At 39.8% G+C, this 22,251-nt stretch overlaps 2 protein-coding genes across 2 annotated transcripts in view; both read left to right on the top strand.

The window, feature by feature from the left end:
- Positions 1-19,329, top strand: part of LOC114874993 — a 55,874-nt gene extending 36,545 nt beyond the window's left edge. The window contains 5 exon segments of the mRNA XM_046288183.1: positions 2,848-3,091; positions 4,062-4,282; positions 4,767-4,974; positions 14,146-14,400; positions 15,813-19,329. Coding sequence (XP_046144139.1) covers positions 2,848-3,091; positions 4,062-4,282; positions 4,767-4,974; positions 14,146-14,400; positions 15,813-17,014 — 2,130 coding nt within the window. The 3' untranslated portion in view covers positions 17,015-19,329.
- On the top strand, positions 4,981-10,319 carry LOC123988372 (lateral signaling target protein 2 homolog). Its single transcript, XM_046288184.1, has 2 exons — positions 4,981-5,082; positions 6,504-10,319. Exon 2 carries the CDS (start codon positions 6,524-6,526, stop codon positions 6,896-6,898), a length of 375 nt encoding a protein of 124 aa, XP_046144140.1. The 5' UTR covers positions 4,981-5,082; positions 6,504-6,523; the 3' UTR covers positions 6,899-10,319.
- Positions 19,330-22,251: the final 2,922 nt, after the last annotated feature.

Genomic DNA, 22,251 nt, shown 5'->3' on the forward strand with positions numbered 1-22,251 from the left:
CCCATAGTATTTCTATAGCTATATTTTTCTAGAATACTGTTAAATTATTTCTCAGTTTTCATTAGCAACAAAGTCATCAGCGACTGCAACAATTTCTACTTACATATAGCAATATAAACACCATAATCGGTGTCTGTAAAAGATTACTCGAGTGATTTTTATTGAAATAAATACCTCGAGTTATTTTGTAAAATGTCACGCGTGGGCGTGATGGACACTGCGTCTCTTAACGTCTCTCTAGCTACGATGTAAAACGATCTCGTACATTTTCTAGTCATTGTATCAAGCGTCTTAATGGACGTACATGTGGTTTATAAATGGACGTTTTCTAATGGTACATGAAATTTCATCAGGAAAGTCGAAGTCTCGGTAAAAATCGATCCAATCAACCGATGCAGTAACCCTTTCCATCTATATCATCCGAAAGAGAGCCCTCTTACGTCCACGTAAACTCGTTTCTGTCTTCCTGTCTCGCCTTGACCCTGTTTCTCGAGAACGATGCACTTCTATCGTATTTTCGCGTGGAATTTTTCAAATTCATCTTGTTTAATCATTCGAGAGCTCCGCTGTTTCTTTCGCCCGCATTACTTGAATTAAGATGATGAGACTATGATGAGTAGAATCGAAGAGAAATATTTTTATTCGAAAGATACGAATGATAGAAAGTGTAGAAAATTCTTCTGACCGAGGTTTCACTCGGTTTGGTTTGTTTCGACGACTTTTAGGCTGAACTTTTTGCTATTCGACGAAGCTCCGTTCTCATGAACACCGAGCATATGGCGAACCGTTGTTGGAACGTTAATAACCAAAGGAACAGAACGTGCGTAGGCCAAGCCACTGAAGCCACGCGTTCCTATGTGTCTATCCTTTGTTTTTCCATCGCGTTAGGTCCCGTTAGCATCTTTGTATGCCATATGGAAATCTCACGCGAACCTTTGCTGCTCATCGTTATGCATTTCCTCGCGTACAGACAATGGCATCGTGTGGAGTCAGTGCAGGTTCGATCAATTCTGTTCATCGTTTGTCTTTTATACTTTTGTATATTAGCATATATACTTTTAATATTATATTAACATCTATCGATTGCCTCGGTGTAAACGAACATGTTTAAATAAAAATCTGATTTGAACCAATTAAATAAAATTTCTCACTAAAGTATCGTGAATCGAATATTTTCATTCAATTACCACGCACGATTAATCGTATGTCAATTTTCACCGTTAGAATCGAGGTTAGATTGATCGATTTAGATCCATTGCAAATTTATTTGACGCTACGTCGAATCATGTTGAAAGAGTGTATCGAAGATTTCGCGTTGCAGGTTTGTACCGTAGATCATCGATTATAAATTTCAGATCGTCTCTTGAATTTTAATATAAAAACAAGTTTCGGTCGTTTTCAAAAGCTGCGAAAAGATAGTGACCTAGACACTAACTTAAACGAATGTTTGTAGTAAAGGAAAGCTGTTTTTGCAGCTGTATCGCGAACTAACAGAAATCTCGATCCCGTGAACGTAAACCAGCCGCTAAATTTGGACATCCTGTAAAAGATGGACTTCCGTTCGTCGAGCCTCTCCTAGTCGTAATTCATCAACGTAAATACTGGCTCTCGTCTGAATTTTTTTCTTTAATTACTCCTTGTTCTATCATTTACAGTACTTTTTTTCATAGAAGATTTTAAAAACTACTGATAGTTTACCAATATTATAATTTATTGATGTTATTAATTGGTGATATATCACTAATTTCCAATTACCATTACTACCAATTACAAATTATCAATTGTCGATATTATCAGTGATCAATATTACTAATTTCTAATTACCAATTTTCAAGTACCAATATTCCCAATTAAAAATCCTATTTTTAATAATTAGAATTCCAATATATCTTATACCAAAAAATACCCATTTTCACTGTAGCCATCAACGTGTTGAGTAGTGTACGACAGCAATAAAATTAGGTGATCTGAAACTTTTTACCAGTAGTGTAATATCCCCTCATCAACGAGAGAGGAAAAAAAAAAGAAAAGTACGAGCAAACAGTACGCTGAACGAGTTAAAATTACTTGACTTTCACGAGCATCCTACACACGGGTACGGTCAATGATTTTCCTGAGGCTTTCATTTAGCCTTCGACACAAGCAATCCGCATCCTACGAGAACCGCCTTCGCGTTTCGACGGGAAAATTGATCGATCATTTTCCGTCTGTTTTACAACGTGCCAGCTCTCTGTGACATTGGAAAACGATTTAAGCGGTTATTGTCTCGGAACGAGCGGTTTCCAATGAGTGCACTTGAAGTATTTCGATAGTTCTTTATCGCCATTTGTCCATTGCTATGTCCCGTTCATCAACGTGTTCTACGCGTTTAATATGTTTATTAATTAACCATTTAATATTCTGCCAGCTTGTTTACTCTCATCGTTTGAATAGCAATAGGAATATCAGCTCGATGTTAAACCAGTTGCCTTTTATTTTGTCATTGATAAGATTATAGACGAAATTTATATATTGTTCATCTAATTAATTACGAGAGAATGGAATCTCATCGATACCCGCTGATTATGCCGTTAAATTTTCAACGCGAATTGCATAACGTGGAAGTCAGAAACAGCACAACGCGGTTCTCACGTTTAATGTATGGGATATGTTTAACGGGGTGTTTTGCGAGAAATAATTGAATAAATTACTGGGAATAATTGCCACGCTGTATGCAGATTTCCAGCGTGTCTACCTTTTCATGATTCTCTCTGGAAAATAAACTTGTGTCGAATATAAATTTTTCAAATCGTGTCAGACTTAATTATTGCATTTTTTCAAATGAAATTGATGTTTTGAATGTTACAGCCGCCGGAGAACGAGTTGCAGAAGGTTGGCGAACGAGTGCCGAGTGAACACGAGCTCAGAGTGCAAAGATCTTTGCAGAGACTGAACGTCCCGGATTGGTACAAGAATTCTCCCGCGGCTCGCGATGGTTTCCGGTTAAAGAGGCACTCCGATGCGTCTCAGCACGGAGGCTGGCGTGCTTTGGGCTCAAAAACCACTTCCCTATCCTCCCTTTCGTCGTCTTCCAATAGACAGCCGACTACAGGTAAATTTAAATTATTTATTTCACTTTGAAATAACCCAGCCTCTGCCCAATTCGAGAGATGGCATAACAATGAAAAAAAAAAAAGATAATATTCGCAATCTTCTCTTAATTGTTTATGAAGTTATTCAACCGTTCGGCGTAATATCGAGGCAACTATTACGCCGACGGCTTTCATCCTGGTAAAAAGTGGCGGAGCGTCCGAAATTAGCGCACAGCGTCGGCCAATTTCATTTACGCGCGTCTCCGTTTCTCGGCGTGCGACACAGTCACGGATATTCTCTGGCTACGGCGAGTAATGGCCGGTAGGAAGCGGCTAATAAATTTAGCAGGGCAAGTTAATTCGATTAATTCGCTTCCCTGCGAGCCGCCGTCTCACAGAGAACGCGTCGAACCGATCTACGTCGTCGCTTCCTTTGCGAAAGGGTTGTCTCTCAGGGTGGCTCGAAAATGTTGGAGGCTGCTTCCAACAAGAGGACGAACAATCCTAATTTCATCCCCAGTTCGAGGCTTTGTAATCTCGTACGCTACCGCTTAAAACTTTAATTGCCATTTAATTCATTATGTGCAACCAAAATTTTCTGTTAATTTTGAACGAATTTGAAGAATAGAGAATTCGATATATCGGAAGAATAATTTACAAAGAATATTGTAAAATTTAGAAACGTGAAATTGAATTAAAATTGCGCCTCTCTCCTTGGTCCGCCATCCGAGGGTTAACTAAGCTTGGTTAATTCGTTGGAAACTAGGAAAGGGATGCAAGGTCGTAACGAAAAGTAGCTTCCAGTATGTCTGTGTTAATTAAATCTAGAAGGGTTAAGCTTTACTTAACCCTTTAAGTACTCTGCGCCACCGAGATACTTCACTCTTTACCTTGCATCGAGAGCTGCCGCTGCATATCTTGTCGATGCTTGATGGCAATTTTTGCGCTCGCCCGTAGTAATATCTTCTTTTTTCTAATGATTTCATAAAGGTGCTCTTCTAAGTCCGAGTCCCACGCCGCCTGTATTTTCGAGATGGAGCACCAGCTTGCTGAACAGTGCCGGAAGTTCGCCAGCAAGTTCGGCGAGGTCGTCGTTCAACCATCGACAGCCGTACTTGGGCTGGCGTTCGCAGGAACGATTGACGAATCCTCGAACACCGGCGGAACGTCTTGCTCAGGGTATTCTTCCTCAGTTGCAAGCAGCAAACAAGGTTCGTATTGCAAAATGACAAAATTGTAAAATCGTAGAACGCCTTTGATATTTTGATTAATTTGAAGAATATAGAATTCAGACCGTGACTGACCGCCGGCCCAGCCCACCGTCTTCTTCGACTTCCTCTTTGTTTGAAATTTATTTTTAATTTACGCAGACAGCGCAGAAACGCGGCGACGTTTCTATAATTAGACATTCTGGCATAAAACAGCCATGCCGGCGTCTCGTGGCCTTTGCAACCCGAGACAAATTGACTGTTACCCGATGCTCGCCCTTCTCTAAGGTTAAATCGCCCCTCCACAGATTTTTTAATTACCTCCTCGTTACGGAAAAATTTCAACCCTGCCGAAACGTCTCGTCTCTTCGCGTTTCGCGGTCACTTAATTTGCCAAAACCCCCCCGAGGGTTACTCGAAGGGTTAATCTCTGTCCAGTGAACGAAATAATCGAATGAGAATATTAAAACTCTGTCGTCGTTTTCAGCAGCAGCAGCAGCAGCAGCAACAGCAACAACAACAGCAGACAACGAATCAGCAGCTAGAGGTAAGGAACTCGATAAAGGAGGTAACCTCGGCCATTGTGCACTACGTGCAAAGCGGTCAGGAGGTTGGTGGAGGTGGCAGGCTGTCGCCTCGACCTCGACCTGAAGACTGGGACGACAGGGGTGGAGCAAGGTCGACCAGCCCCAGAGGTGAGCACTAAACAACCCCTGCCAAAAAAAAGTAAAAAAAAAATAAAATATTACATCCCACCACCACCACCACTACAACCATCACCACTTTTACTCTTCACGACAAAGGTAATTTTGAGTTTTCCGTCTTGATGTATTTCTCGTTGCCTCTGCATCTATATTCTGCGACTTAGACACCTCACTCTTCTTCTTCTTCTTATACTTATTCTGTCTACCTGCCTGTCTGACTGTCTGTATATGTTTTGTCTGTATCTGGTTCACCGTTAGACCAGAAGGAATGTTTGTAACATTATTTTTCACTCGTCTATGTCACTATCAACTGCTCAGAGCACCACTTCCGTTCGTCTTTTTGTCTACTAACGAGAATCGCTTTGAAAAGCGTGACCCAGCATCCTTGCGACAGGCTCGTTCGTTTCTGCGAACGCTATGCTTCAGTATTAGAAACGTCGTTGATTTCTTCTCTTATATCTTGGATGAAAATTTGTACAGAGGATGCTGATCTTCTTGCAGTCCCTATCTCTGTGTTTAAAACTCTGTTGGACTACCGTAGATTAGAATTTTCTGAAAATCTGACAGTTGCTGTTAATAAACGTGAGAAGGATTAGAAGGACCTCCCACACAGTTGACATTAGAAATCTTGATAACGTGGCAGTCGCTCTGGACGGTCCATAAAAATTCCCCAAATGCATTAGGCAATAGCCTTGGCATTAAATTCTGGAATAGGGATTAACAAGGTCGGGCAAGAAATGAGAAGAGAAAAAATCGTGGTGGCTGAAGGAAGGGCTAGAATCTCGAAGGATCTCCGCTAGCAGCCACGGCTACCTTAGTCCAACGTTGATCTTTAATCACCGAAAGTCTCGCCGAAAGTATGCAGAGGCGACTGGTTACTATTTCGATAGCCTTGTAGCAGCGTGGCCGTGTTGGCCCCGAAATAGATTACCCTGAAGTTTGAATCACCCCTCTCGTGTCTCCGACGCTTTTCGGTGCGAGCGAACTTACCCCGCCACTCGGTTGACCTTAGTGACAAAATTAAAACAAACATCGGGAGAGAAAGAGAAGAACAGTACGCGAAGATAACACGTGGCTGTAGTTAGCTGCTCTTACGATCATCCAAAGATCCATCGATCCCGAAGAGAGTAACGATCATCGAACCTGTCTGTCAATAACCGTGTGCGTGTGTGTGTCGTGTTGTCAGCTTTGTTTGCGTTGTAATTAATATTTCCGTGTTTAGAGCTTCTTCACTAATCAGAGATTGCGTCTTGTCAACACAAAAACGCTGCTAACTAAGAAGCCGAACGAGAGCACGCGTGTTTAACCAAAAGCGTTTGTTCTTTTCTTTTTTATTTTTTATTTTTTATTTTTTTTCTATTTGATTTCATTCGCGAACAAACGAGGAGGATCATTATTACATAGATGGAAGTAGAGTTTTGTCCTCGTTAACGCGAAAGATAAGTCAGCGAGCAGTGGCAGCTGCAGCCGGCTTCTTTGCTGATCTCTATCCCCTAATGAAATTCAACTTGTCCTCGAAGGGAGCGTGAAGCTGTGTTGGATGGAGAGCTCGTTCGTCGGCACGAGACCCGTGGACTCGCCGGAGACGCCGATGAGCCTGGCGACGGATACCGAATGCTGTCCCGGATGCAACGCGACCGGTAACGAGTCCTGCACCTGCATCGACTCGGCTACTTCCGGTCTGTTCTTGGATCTGACGCCGACACGCGACGATAACCAGCAACAACAGCAGTTAGGCGGCGGCGGTGGAAGTCTATGTCCATCGCCGTCCTCGTCGCTCGGTTACCATCATCATCATCATCACCATCATCATCATTCGTCTCATCATCGTCAGCTTCATCATCAGCAACAACAGCAACAGCAGCAGCAACAACAACAACAGCGTCAACACCGCGGTGAGTTGCTGCTCGCCTAGCGGAAAAGCAGAACACGTACAAAACGAAACAAGAACACGGTTATATACCCCTCGCGAAAATTGCAGCAAACACGTTCGCCTCGGGCTTACACGATCACAGCTGACGAAGACGATTCGCGTTACTATCGTGTACAACGTTGCAACTTAGAAGCTCCTTCGTTGATCCTGGCAGAGAAGCTCGAGCAGGTGGATAGCTCTTCAGGGTTATTAGGAATTCGTTGCTGAAACGAGGATGGAAGCTTAGGATCCAGTTTAGAGAGGGCTAAAGCTTTGTAAAGAATTCTTAGAGAGTAAATGATCATTCTTCTTGTAAGACATATCAGAAACGTTGTTATCGCAGTTGAAATTATTCGAGAGCTTCTGGTGCCATTCACTGGCCTGTTGATCATCCTCCAGCTGTAATCCAGTGTACATAAAGTAACGTAGCATCTGCGGAGGGCAAGTATACAGTGGAGAATCTAGAAAAATTGTGCTTCAGAATCCAACTTGCTTGCAGTTTGTGAGTATAAATTGAAGAAAATGATGAATATTGACGGATAGAGTACTTGTATCTTCTGACTTCTATTGGCTGATCCATGTGTTAAATTCCGAAGTTGGCAGGGAGTAGCGAACGGTTTTCTTGGAAGAGTTCTCTCTGACGTGGTTTCAGAGACTCGTCTGCTCGATTACGTCGACGAATGATCCTACGTGGATCGTGTTTTGGCTCGGATCGTTGTCGAATTCGCAAGTCGTGATCTCACGATCACGCACGTGACTCCTCGGGTCGATTGGAAAATCACAAGCGCGAAGGAATCTCGTTTTATATTTGGGAAAGTAAACGTTCTCTCGTCCTCTTGTAAATAATTTCCCAACGCTCAGATGTTTTCTATTTTTCTACGAGCCACGCGAGAATGTTCCTGGAAGGATTGTCGATGGAAACCATGTGGAAGCACCATATTCCCATTCGTTTTCTCCTTTTACGCCAGCTTCTGCACTCTTTTTTACCTTGTCACGCAATTTTTGCACACTCGGTCGCTTCCCTTTCTTGTCACTAAAGATCAGACGACGAAAAAATTGAATTGTTTATATTTTTCTGGGTATCGTTAAAGATGTTGGATAATTATTCGTATAACTATCGTGCCTGTTAAGAGTCCGGTGTTTAATGATAGATATTTTTGGATGAATTTTATAGTAGAGGTAGGATCTAGTGATAATTAATTATGCAAGTGCAATTATCGCGTTCGTAGCGTAAAGTCGGACGCTTGTTCGTTTCCCGAGGCTCGATAATGAAGCGATTAATAGTTCTACGAGAAGAAATTGCAATGTTTCTTCAACAGTTTTGTCGGGGATGAGTAAGAGAGACAACGAACTAGCTTTAATATGTAAATTGCTCAGAGAAAGTTTATAAATTTCTTTGAAACTAATACTCCTAGGACCGCGCTCTAAAACTTGAATTATAAACCATATGAAGCGTAATTTTGCTTCATTTTTTACATATATATTTATGTATAAATTATAGTTAGAAATATTGTAAGGTCCTAGGGAGTCGAATATCGAAGGGTGCAACGCTTATGAGATTAATTCTTTGAAAAATAGAAAGCAAAAGGGATATCAGATCTATTAAATATTCAGCAATGATAAAGCTTGACAGTATACGTGCTTCTGAGGTCATCGACTGTACATTAATTTTCTTGATTGCACTGCTACGCCCACCTGGATTATCTTTTCGTATATTTTCTCTCTTTCGTTTATCGTTTTCGTCAGCCTGTAAATCCGCGAACGTGTTTTTAAACAACGTGTATTATATCGTTGCTCGAGGATCCGAATAAAATGCCACGTTGTTCGTAACCGTGATGAAATTGAAACATTACACGCCTAAAGAAACACACAGATCAGGGTAACTCGAAGCTGGAAGTCCACCCTTTTCGTACACGTTTTGCTCTTTTGTGAAATTCTCCGAAGTACGTCGACGATGAATCCAACAATAAAATGAAGCAAACATTCTAAAACGTGGAGATGTTAATTAGAGGCAGAATTAATTAAAATTTCCCAGTAATTAAGAGATCTCCAGCCTAACATTGTAAATAACTTGGAAGCTCTAATTTCTGTATATTAGATTTACATTGACTATGGGAAAGCGTTTACTTGGAAGCATTAAAAGAGAAAGTATCGTGTAAAAGTATGTATTAAATTTCAATGTACAATTCAAATCATTATATAAGGAAAGCAGAGTCTCTTGTAACAACCATGTGTAAAGAAATTCGTTTAAGAATAATGTTTATCGATGCATGCGATAGCCTGAGGCTCGCAATTGTAAATCAATGTCATTAATATTAAATTTGAATGGATTCTCGTCGACGTGGTCCGCGTCATTCCACAGGCAACCCCTTCGAGCCGTTTCATCTCGAAGAGATGCGATCGTGTGGACGGGTTCCCTGGCAGACTTTATACGAGCCTCGTTCGTTTTTACGCCAAGATTATTCTCTTCTTTTTATTATTTTGTCACGCGAATAATTTTGTAGTTGACTTTGTTACTTTGTTACGACCGCCCCTCGTCGTTGGAAGAAAAACCACCCCCTCTTATTGCTCCACGAATATACACGTCCCTTATTCTCTCCCACCTTTTTTCTTTTTATTTTTTTTTTCCTATTTTGCTCTCTACACGATTATCATTGTTATACACAGAGAACTCACACGAACACAAGTGTCTATTTTTTTTTTCTGTGGGGGGAAATGCCCCGTGTCTCAGATTAGTCTCTACCCCTTTACTTTTACCAGTAGCAATTACTTTTCTTGCGTTCATGTATGTTTATTGTAAAGTTGTCCAAGTTTACATTGATACCTATTAGCTAGCTCGTTATATACATACACATATATATATTATATATAATTTGATAGGTACATATATGTATACGTACGTATGATTCGTATACGCCGTTCATTATTACTTGCAAAACGCGTTGATATTATTATTATTATTATTATTATTATTAATTACCATTAATTATTATTATGTCATTATTATCGTTACTCTTTTAATTACGAGTGCAGCGTTCGCAGAACCGTCGGTATAAACACAGGCAATTTAAAAAACAAAAAATTATTTCATTATTTCTTTATGCTCCTCCTCTTTGCATTTGTATATTGATATTTGTTTTTTTTTTTTCTTCATCAAATTGTAAGAATCGCATCCACTGTTAATGTATTTAGTTTGCATTGGATTATATTATAATTATTCTTCTTTTTTCTCTCCTTTTTTTAAAGGAATTTTCTCTGTTTCAATGGTAGCGGATGGTTCTGCGCGTCGGTGCTTTATTATTATTTTTCTTTGCCTTTCTTAAGTGATTCCGTACTTATTGTTCGGAGAAAACGCCAACGATTTATCATTTCTTTGTAGAATTGCGTAATTTACCCTTGACTACAATAAATTATTGTCATTACATTTTGCGTTTGTTGCGTCCATCACCTCTTAAGTTACTTTGCTATTTTTCTTTATCATTTTTGATTTATCATTCCTTTATTTCCTTTTTCCTGTATCAAAGTAGAAATTTATTATGATCCGTACACGCGTAAATGTGCGCAATATTGATTACTTTAATTAATGTCACGGTAAGTGCTGTATTTGTTTCGTCGCTATCGCTTTCGCCTTTTCGTTCTTTTTCTTTCTTATTCTTTCTCTTTCTTTAACGGTCTTATTTCGGCCGTTGCTTGTTCTCGCATTTCCTACACCATCCTCTCGATCCCCCATGATTTGCGACGCGTCGCTGCTCTAATATTTTCAGCCGGAAATAGAGCGTGAAACGATCAAACTCTTTTTCGCTCTTCCATCCGGCCGGACAGAGAACGAAGGTTGTCGTCTGAACGACCAAAAAGGGCTTTCAAAGAAAGGCTCGTCTTTTTTTTCCGCTTCGTACTCACCTTTTTCTTTGTTTTTATCTTTTTTTCTTTTTTTTTTTTTTTTAATTTGCCTCCTTGCGCTTTCCCGAGTCTCGACGAGGAAGAAAGCGCACGCTAGAAGTAGAATAGCATCCGATAGTAGTATTTACGACAGTAGACAGTGCAAGTAGACTGTACACGTAGAATAATTGTAGAAAAGTAGATGAGAGGTGAAGAAAAATCGAGGGCGTCTCTAATTACCTTTCCGCATCCTGTTCCTTCAACACTCTTTACTTTTTCTTTCTCCTGTTTTTCTTTTTCTTAGTCTTATTTCTTAGGCATCAACAGAATCAACCCTTTAAGTGCAGATTAGAAATAAATTCAGAATTATTTAAGTATTCGTTGTTTAACATTTACGTAAGTACATGTACATTTATTATTTTGTTTTTAGAGAAAAGGAACTAATGAAATTTAATTAAAAGCAATTACTTGGTTCATACGAAAATATTTATAAACAAAAGATTACTAGATCGAAACTAATTAATATAATTAGCAAAAAAAGGTCTGATAAAGTTCTAAGTGTTGTTATTATTGCTTTCATTATTGTGTACATGCCACTATAATCATATTTTTAATATACTAAAAATAAATAATAAATAAATAAACGCATAAAATGTTGCTTAGAAGGCCTTACAATACAAATTCAAGTTTTAAATCTGCCGGATCTCGCGCCTGAATTAAAAATTAGATCAGCGCCATCTAGCGGAAAGTGCACCGAACTAACGATTTCTAATAGGAGAGCAGAATGTGCAAGGAGGTCTACCAGGAGGTAGACTATGCACACCCATGGAAAAATCATTAATAACTCATTTTCTAGGAACAATTTATGAACTTTTATGATTGATACTTAAAGTACAGGCTTGTAGCTACTTTCACATGTAAGTTTCGTTAAGATCCAGCCAGTAATTAATTAATTATAACAGTTTTAAGATCGACCGCTCGATCCGCGCTTACTTCAGGTAGGGATCTTTCTCGATTTTCTGCTTTCCGGTGATCAATTTCTGTACTTCAACGATTAAAGAATAAAGAATAGAATCCTAGCTTTCTTCTAACATTGGTTTTACGAGCCTCCTGTAAGTAATTAATTAGTTATTAGCGATTTTTAGAGCGATCGCTCCTGTAGTTCGATGCCGCCGTTCATATAATTGCTGATATTTACTTAATTACTGGCAGAATCCTGGCGAAACTTATATGTGAAAGTTGCTACGAGTATGTACTTTAAGAATAAATTATAAAAGTTCATAAATTGTTTGCAGAAGATGAATAATTAATGATTTTTCTCTGCACGTGTAGCGACCTGTTTTTTTTGGGTAGTTAGTTCCGCCCCCGTCCGCAAGATGGCGCTGTCGATCTACCAGGAGAGCAGGAAAGAAAGTTAGTCTCCATAGTTTCCAGAAAAGAATCATTAATTACTCATTTCCTGCAAACAATTTATGAACTTTTATAATTTATTCTTAAAGTACATACCCGTAGCAACTTTCACATATAAGATTCGTTAGGATTTTGTCAGTAATTAATTAAATATGAGCAATTACAGAAACGTCGACCTCGAACTACAGGGACGATCACTCGAAAAACTGTTAATAACTAATTATTCTAAAGCCAATTGTTAACAAAATTTATGGTAGAACGTAGCTATAACTTCAGGCTTTATTCTCCAATCGTTAAAGTATTCGAATTAGTAACGATAAACGATAATTTCAATGAAAATCTCTACCGGATGCTGATTTTCATCGCGCGATTGCTCTTAAAACGCTAGTAATTAATTAATTAAGCAAAGAATGACCACAAAACCTATACTAGAAAATAGCTAGTACTTCACACTTCAATCTTTAATCATTAAAACACAGAAATTAATCACCGGAAACCAGAAAACTATCGAAAATCCCGACCGGGAGTACGTGCAGTCTGAGCGGCCGACATAAAATTGTTATAATTAATTAATTACCGGCTGGATCTTAACAAAACTTATATGTGAAAGTAGCTAATACACTAAAGTTGATTCTTTAATCATTAGACTGCAGAAATTGAACACGAGAAACGAGAAAATAATGAAAAACCTATACCGCGTCACGTTTTCTATCGCACGGTGCGTCTAAAATTGCTAATAATTAATTAATTACTCATAGGAGGCTCGTAAAACCAATGTTAGAAGAAAGCTAGGATCCCATTCTTTATTCTTTAATCGTTGAAGTACGGAAATCGATCACCGGAAAGCAGAAAATCGAGAAAGATCCCTACCTGAAGTAAGCGCGGATCGAGCGGTCGATCTTAAAACTGTTATAATTAATTAATTACTGGCTGGATCTTAACGAAACTTATATGTGAAAGTAGCTACAAGCCTGTACTTTAAGTATCAATCATAAAAGTTCATAAATTGTTCCTAGAAAATGAGTTATTAATGATTTTTCCATGGGTGTGCATAGTCTACCTCCTGGTAGACCTCCTTGCACATTCTGCTCTCCTATTAGAAATCGTTAGTTCGGTGCACTTTCCGCTAGATGGCGCTGATCTAATTTTTAATTCAGGCGCGAGATCCGGCAGATTTAAAACTTGAATTTGTATTGTAAGGCCTTCTAAGCAACATTTTATGCGTTTATTTATTTATTATTTATTTTTATTATATTAAAAATATGATTATAGTGGCATGTACGTATTAATGGAAGCAATATTAACAACACTTAGAACTTTATCAGACCTTTTTTTTCTAATTATATTAATTAGTTGGCGCCGATCCAAAATAATTTATCGATCGCTTCCCAGAATGATATCCCGATGGTTTTTACCCCTAAATCTCACTATTCTGACTTACGGAATCAATTTTATGCAAGAAAATATTACAAAAAACATTTTTAATTATCATCAAAAAATTAATTCTAAATTTATTAGAAGCAATATGTATCCATCCATGGCACTTAAAGGGTTAAGAGTATACCAAAATCGAACACCAAACACGACCACAGAACACTATAAGACGAAATAAATTAAATAAGACCTTGATGACTCTCACAGCTGAAATTATCACGGTTAGTATTGTTCATAAATGAAATCCAATTTAATGCAACAACCCATCTAAAGTGTCTCTCTAAAATCTATCCTTCTGAATAGCAAAAAGCAAATTCAATTTGTTGCTATTTAGAGAATTAATTAATAGTATTAACCATGATGATAAAACGAAACGAAACGAAACGAAACGAAACGAAACGAAACGAAACGAAATAAGACGAAACAGACGGTTCCTACTATACAAACGACGATTACACTTGGGACGTTTGAAGAGGATGACACAGACGTCTCTGTCTCTTTCTTGACCCCTGCATGAAACCGATTAGGATCGGGCCAGAGCGATACGGACGAGGCAATGGCGACGGCAGCTCTTCTGCGGAACAAACCGAGCCCCGGTTCCACGACCCTGGAGGACGTCCTTGACTCCCTCCTTGGGCTGCCATCCGCGTCGCGTACCCCGAGTCCTGGGCCTGGTCCCGTGGTAACCGGTACATCTTCCACCATGCGACATCGAACTAACGTCGGCCAGGCTAATGCGAAAGCCGGGAAGAGCTGCAGCGACCTACGCCAAGACCTCCAAGGTAGGAGGACTATGTAAGTTTTCGTTCTGAGGCGGATCCTCTCGAGCCACTCGAGAGAGCTTAAACACCCTGTCCAACAAATTTCTATGTATCACAGTGTGGTTTTTCTCTTTCTTTTTAGAAATTCATTTTCTTGCTAATAATCTAACTTTTCCTGTTGTACAATTTCATTTAATTAAACCACACTGTGCGTTTAATTATGTCAACCTGGATTTCTAAGGCCCGCTTGCGTTTCTCTTCGCCTCGTCGCCACTCACCCCTCACTCACATGCCATCCCTAAATTTTTCTATTTCACTTTCTCCTATGTACGTGTATAGACATTTCTACGATCTTTCAGTTTTCTATCATTTAACAGACGGTGTTTGCGTTTCGTCCAAGTTTTCATTTAGAAACAGATCTCCGCTTGTTATTCCATTTTCTATCCCGGTTATTATTCGCCGAGTCTGAGTAGTTTCCCGGAAATACCGTGTCTTCCAATATTTTTGAATACAAAGGAAAGTTGAGAAATGCCAACACCGTTCATGTCTGTCAGACTCATTATCAAGCATACTTCAGACGACGTTGAAAGAGCAAGTCGTCGGGCGACGAAGAAAACGCGACGCGACGCGACGCATCCCTTTTCGTTTCGTTTTCCATTCACATTGTTTTACACCTTTGCAGAGACGAAACGGCGTCTAAAGTTCAGGGAGGAGGAGGCGAAATCGTAGCGTGCCGCCTTCCCTGAATTCAGACGTCTCTCGATGCCACAAACTTATCAGATCAGAGACGAGTTAACCGGTGCGGAAAATATGACGATCTGGGAGCCGGAGCTAATTACGTTAACCAAGCCGACCGCCGCAAACGCAGAAGACGCGAATCGTTAAAAAGCAAAATATCCAAAAAATTCGTAAGACCTCTTTATTTTCCAAGATTACATTAACAAACTTTACTTTTCTTTCTTTCGCCTTGTTTCTATCGTTTCTTGGCCAGTTTCTTGCACCGTCTTAAAGGGCTTACTTAAAAGGACACATCCGTTTTCTCTCTCGTTCATGCGTACATTAACCATACGTGTACGGTTCACGATAATCAGGCATCTGATCGATTTAGCAAGACTGCGATCGCCAGGTTCACAGTTTCTAATCATTTTCGTTTCATCCACACGAAGTCGCTTACATTGTCACGTTCCACTCTGCTTCGATACGCTCGGTCGTGCCTCTGTCCTCGCCGAACGACGACGACCAAAACGATTCTCCCTAGATTCTCTCTAATTAAAAAATAGCGTCTAATAATTTCCATGGAAAAGAGAAGGAGACTCGTTTGGTCGGCATTCGGGAGACGAACCCGGTACAACCGAGAGCGGGCACACGTTCGAATCGTTGTTGCGTAGGTGTCGTTTAATATTGATGGTCGGAAAAATTGGGACATGTCGTAGAGTCCGCTAGGAGCGTGATGGACGTACAAGGAGCCTCGTGTGAGGAGCGCAGCTCGTACTACGTCGGCGAGCTGGTGAGACGCAAGAGCGAGGGCAGCGACGCGATACCCTCCAAGACCACGGGCACGATGCAGTCGAAGGGTGGTCCGTTACGTCAACGAAGGGTCTCGTTCGACAACCACGAGACGAACGGGCTGATGGCCGGTAACGCGACCGAGAAGATGGTCCGATGTCGCAACAACAAGTGCAGCAACCAGGCCACTCTGGCCGAAGCGAGGAAGAGTTACAAGAGTTGTCACAACTGCACCTGCCTGTATTGTTCGAGGGAGTGCAGGAGGGCACACTGGCAGCGTCACCGTAAGACCTGCCTGCACTCCCGGGCCGGAAGCCTGTGCAAGCAGGTGTTATCGTCCGCGAAGGAGGATCCGATCAGCTTGAAGCACATCTCGGCGCTGGCGAGACGCGGCTACGCGTCCCACGGCCGCGGGGCTGTCAAGTGCTTCTTCTCTTCTCCGGAGACAGCGGAGAAGTTCATCGCGAACGGTTTCGTGGACTTGGGCGAGCCAACGTACGTTAGGTGGTCCGACTTGCTGGCCAGCGAGATGGGCGCGGAATTGTACGCCGAGGTGATCAGGCTCTGCAAGTCTTACAACCCGGAGACCAGGCTGGTATTGTACGTCGCCGTTTGCGTGGTCAGCGAGGTGCCCACCAGCGGGGCGGTCAAATGGGAGCGACAGTTGGTGTCCAGGTGCGCAAAGATCCACCTGGACTCGGTCAACAGACAGCATACCTCCTCGTCGTCAGCCTCGCCCCAAGGCAGGCAACAGTCCACCTCTCCCTGCAACATTACTAGAGAAATGGAGTCCCCGGAGATGCTGGTGCTCACCTCGTTACCCGGCAACAACGGTCAGAACACACCGAAGAAGATCCGAGAGATCAGTTTCACGAACATCCAGAGGCAATTGAAGTTAAGAGGTGTTTCGTTGAGAAGGCACTTCCCTCAGGTGTACAGGAAGCTCCGCGCGTACGTGGACGGCACCGTGGACAAATTCGCGCCGGTCACCATCTACCCGAGGGACCAGGCGTCCGGCAAGAGTTTCATGTGCATCATCATGCTCGACGTGGAGCCGGAACGTCTTCAGCTGCTTCCTACGGACTCTTCGAGGGTCAGGACCGTCGACATCAGCGTCGAGCAGGAATGAACGGTAACCGGGGATGGTTTCTCGTTCGATCGAATGATTTTTTTTTTACTAAATCGGTAAGATTGATCTGCAGAGACGAGGTGTTCGGAGCTGGGGACGGTGCTCTGTTTACCCTTCGTCCTGTACCGCTAGCGAAACGGCTGAAGAAGATGGAAAACGAAAGTAGAACCGTCCTTCGTAGACGGTTTGCCAAATCGAGGACGCGTCGAGTGGTGGGATGACATCGCACTTCAATGCAACGTAGGGGTTTCTATAAATCGGAGGATCCATCCCCTATGTTTAAGAGAAATCTACGTTGCCGCGAAGTGTACCATGCAATTTCATACGGAGCAACAAACAAAGTATAGATGCTTTCCCTCGGTTGATAGTAGTTAGGGAACTACTCGCTGAAAGTCAGACAAGTAGTAGTCTTCTCGATCTACCCAGGGATGTCATCTATACCCCGAACAGATTACACTCTAATCAGACCGTACGTTGCAAAAACGCTCTCACCTAAATTCGGATTGAGATAATTCGTGCAACGAGGATCGGTTTCCGTGGGCATTTAACGAGCGTGTTTCTCATCGACAACTGATCGCATTTATCAGTTTCATTCGCGAGTATTCTTCGTGAAGCTTAGAGGTACTTCTAAAATCGCTTCGATAGATCAAAAAAAAAAAAAAGAAAAGAAGAAACTCCTCGATTTGGTTGTTACTGATTGTCAAATGTTTATTAATTACATCGATCGTCGAACGAGTTAACGAGCGATCGTGATAGAACAACGGTTCCTATCGGCATTCAGACACTGAATTGTCCTTCTATCTTTTTACCATGAAAATGAATCCGTGTACCAATCGAAGATTTTTCAATCGAAACTTTCAATTTACCACCCTAGCGTTAATATCGATGCTATTGAAAGTATGTTCATTTTCTTTGTTCGTTATTTCTTTAGACGGAATAATGTTATACTTTCAAGGCAACCGCTGCTCTAAAGGAAAAACGTTCGAATCGCTGCAATGTTCGACGAGTCGTTCTCGAAAGTAAACGACGAAGAAAATATCTTGTTGTCCTTTCGTTTGGATTTAACGTAGTTACGGTTGTATTTTTTGAATTTTATCCTATATATTATATACATAAAGATTAATTCGACATTGATCCCGACACGGTCAGACCGACTCGAGTCGTTCTATTATCTCGAGTTAGCCTGAATCGGTCCGTGAAAAATGGCATACTTAGAACCGGGCGTGTTTGCACCTTTCACAGTTCTCCTCTCGTGGAAAATTCCGATGGAAAAATAAGGAGATCTAAAAATGTTCAATCCGTGAACCGACTAGCGGCCGGTGTCCCTTGAAAGTAGACCTTTCTATACCAGAGTAATCGTCGAGCTCAAATCTAATCACTACCGTTCTCCACAGACGCGATTTATTGTGCCAAAAAAAAGTAGAACAGAACGACGATTTTTCTTGAAACGCGAAGAAATTATAATCTGCACGGATCGCGATCGAGACAGGAACGTAGTATTTTCGAATCTCATCTCGTGGACTAACTTCGTGGCAAAGAGGGTGCTCTTGCTTTCGAGGGTGGAATTTTATTATTCCGTTGAAATTACCGAGTTTTCTTTTCGTTTATCTAGAAATCGTATTGGAATAATAGTTTATTTTAAAAAAGATTCACTGGCTGTACACGTTACTCGAAATGGGATTAATTTCTCTGTAAGGTAGAACGCGGTTCGCTATTCTGTTCGGCGAATGAAACATTTAACTTTTTCAATTTCTCGATTGTCATCAATATTTCAGAGTCGATACTCTTGTTACGTGAAATTCTTGACGAGATGTTAAACGTAAGAAGGGAAACAATAATAGTGCCAATGGTGAAGTTCTTAATCTCGCAACGCTCAATTAAAACATCTTCTTTTCACCATGTAAATATCGATTAAAAACTGACAATTTCAGTTCGGAAAATTTCAGAAAATGCTTGCAAATAGACCGATGAATAATATTTCAATTATCCTAAATTCTTCATACTTTCATTTTATTCTCCCTTTCTTATCCCAAGAATTTTACCTTCTACTAACCGATCGTAATCAAAAGACTATGAGATTCACGTTACTTGAACAGAGTAATTTCTAGTGCCAATGGTAGAATCCCTGATAGCTTCTGTCGAGGCCGTCAAGCGAGGCAATTTGATAAAATTTCAACGAATATATTATTCTTGTAACCGTGCAACGCCTTAGTCGAGACGAATCGCAGAAGCTGATTTTTCTACAATTTCTTGTTGCATCTGCTGTACACCTGACAAATTTATCGCTATAAAATATAAAGTACACCTGTAACGAACTTGTCACATTTTCTTTTCAACTAATTATTTCCTATTACAGGCAGATAGCTGTTTTCACCGATAGTTAGCGATTGAAGAATATTTTTAGAAATATCTTTCATTCAGGTTGCAAAATAATGAATATTTCAATTAATAATTTATCACAATTAAAAAATCCAATTTCTTAAATAAGTGTCATGTAAAATTAAATTTCTTTTTCATTATTGCCTATATAATATTTTAAGCAACTTGAATGATAGAATTTCTCGAAATAATTCTTACAAAAATTTGAATATTGTATAAACCTTGGTTGTGATAAACACTTGTGTTTCATTCTGTACAGTAGAAAATGCAAGGCTATACTTTATACGAAAACAATTGAAAAAATTAGAGTGCTTGTGTAAGAAAAATAAAACTAAATGCAAAGGAATGCTGCCCTGAATACTGAAAGAAATTAGGTACTCTCCAAATAAGAGTATTGTAGATTGTCTCAAAATTGAAATTAGATCTGCAAGTTTTATTTTGTTACAGATGATCGAATATTCCTTAATTGTCTTTATTCGAATAAACCTAGCACTCTTCGTTTTGTTTGAATTTATTAATGAACATTATCAGGTAACAGGTAAAGTGAACTTTAGAGTAGATGAAAAATTTTGAAGATCAATGTTATCTGAAAGTTATACAAACGCATAGAGGGATGAAAGCTCGCTTCACCTGTTACATAGATTTTAATTACGATACTGTTGTGATTTTATAGTTCTATTCTGGTTAGCACCGAGAGAAACGTAAACGAGCAGAAATTGAACAGGTGTCATAATTGATAACAGGGGCCACGAAGATTAGTCCGCTAAAGTTCCTGTTACCTGTCTGTATTACGAGATGCATCGACTGTTTCACTTATACATTGAATATATTTCTAAAAATGTTTTACCGTCGTGTATCGTGAACCAAGAAATTGTAATCATCATTCTTTGCGCGCGACAGGAGAAACTAAAAATCACGACGATAGTTGAAAATTTCTTCTCTTTTTCTTTTTTCTAACAAGTCTGAGAGATTTTGAACGGCAGATCGAAATGCGTATTTATATATACACCTAATATTACCAATTTTAGATACGTCACCGTAAGACGATTGACAAGGGCAAGGAAACGTGCTCTTGCTCATTCGCTTCCTTGCCTTTTTACAGAAAAATGAAATACCGAGAACGAGACAAGTGCTTTGAACTATTTATCGACAAGCTGTTTGCGATCGAGCGTAGAATTAAAGTGGAAAAGTTGAGCAATGTTTCTTTTTTTTTCTTTATTCTTTATCAGGCTGATAAACGAAGAGGTAATAATATAGATCACCGTCGCTTTGACTGGTATACAATAATAATAATAATTATGGAAATTTTGATAAAGTCACGATTAATTAATTTTCGATTTTACGTGAAATCTTCTGAAGTTGTTCGGTTTTTAATGTTTCGTAGATGAAGAAATAAAATTGGCTATCTATATTATTACCCCTTCCACTAGTTTCTTGTCGTTGGTAATTGGACCGCTCAATCGAAGGTGTAATTAGCCGCGCGTAGTCTCACTTTCAACCTAACGTTATATCGTTTCAACGTCTATTTATCGGTGCTACCAATGTGCTACCATTGTTTTCGCATCTGTGTATGTCTGAATTTTTCAAATAAAATGTTAATTTTATTACAACCTCCTTAGCGCGTCATTCTGTCTCTCGTAAAACTGTAGAATATGTGCTAATAAAATAAAGATCCGTGGGCGATACAAGGATGTAAGGGATACGGGGGTACAAAGAAAGCAGGATAAGCGAGGATGAGAGAAATATAAGGGGTAGTAAAGTAGAGGGATATAGGGATTAGGGGGATGTAGGTACCGACGAGACCAATAAAAAGGAATAAAATAATGGGAGGAAGCCCCAAAATCATGACCTGCCGAGAACAAAGACATGCCCATTATTTTTGGATCTATAATCACTTAAAGGAGCGCTTTAATTCTAATTTTCTCAAATCAAACGAATTCAACCATTATCCTCTACCATTGGCACCATTCAAAAACAATGAAAGAGTACCGGGTGATTCGATGATTTATGAAAGTTTTTGATTTATTTGGCTCTGTACAGATTTGCTACAAATTTATTATCGTTAATAATACCGTCGTACATTTGTAATCATCGTATGGGTATTACGCTTGCGTCTTTTCTTTTTTCCTTTCTTCTTCTCACGTCTCGGTTTTATCGTACACGAATGAAATCGCTCTTTAATTGCAATTAACTCGAAGTACGTACTGTTTGCTTCTTATTTATCGTTAATGGAAATTCGTTATCTATAGTTTCTCGACAGCCGAACGGCTTACAATTAATTTGCACCTGCGTTTAGAAAATTCAAAGATCGGTGAGCGAGTATGAGGTTCGTAATAATAATAATAATAAAAAACAAAAAAAAATCCCGGTCTCTCCTTTCACATATCTTAGCGGAGACGTAAAACAGTTCCTTAATTAAGCTTTGGAATAACCGTGTTTAGGTACAACAGCTTTACATCGTTTTGCAAAGCACGGTCGACGATAATAATAATAATATACATTCATACAAAGTTGCACGATATTCAAGTATACGAACGAAACGATTTCATTTTTCTTTCATCTCGTCGTTTCGTGTCGTTTTACAAAATTCTCCATAAATACTGTGTCGTAGTTGGCGAAGTTATCTAGAAAGTATATTTTACCCCTAAATCTAGTCGTCTTACCATCTAACGAGTTTTATACCTTGCGAATTATATTATCCATATTTATATTATGTATATATGTATAAACATAGTACAGACGAGAGACTGATCAATTGTTTCGTTACATATTACATTATATAATTACCGTATCTGACTATATAATCTTTAAAATCATGTGAATGTACACGTGTCGTTGCTGATGAATCCGTATTAGCT

Source organism: Osmia bicornis, chromosome 12 (genome assembly GCF_907164935.1).
Source record: "Osmia bicornis bicornis chromosome 12, iOsmBic2.1, whole genome shotgun sequence".
Lineage (NCBI taxonomy): Eukaryota > Metazoa > Arthropoda > Insecta > Hymenoptera > Megachilidae > Osmia > Osmia bicornis.

Bases quoted from the DNA above. Each gene is read 5' to 3' on its own strand.
- LOC123988372 (XM_046288184.1), top strand. From the start codon at position 6,524: ATGGAGAGCTCGTTCGTCGGCACGAGACCCGTGGACTCGCCGGAGACG.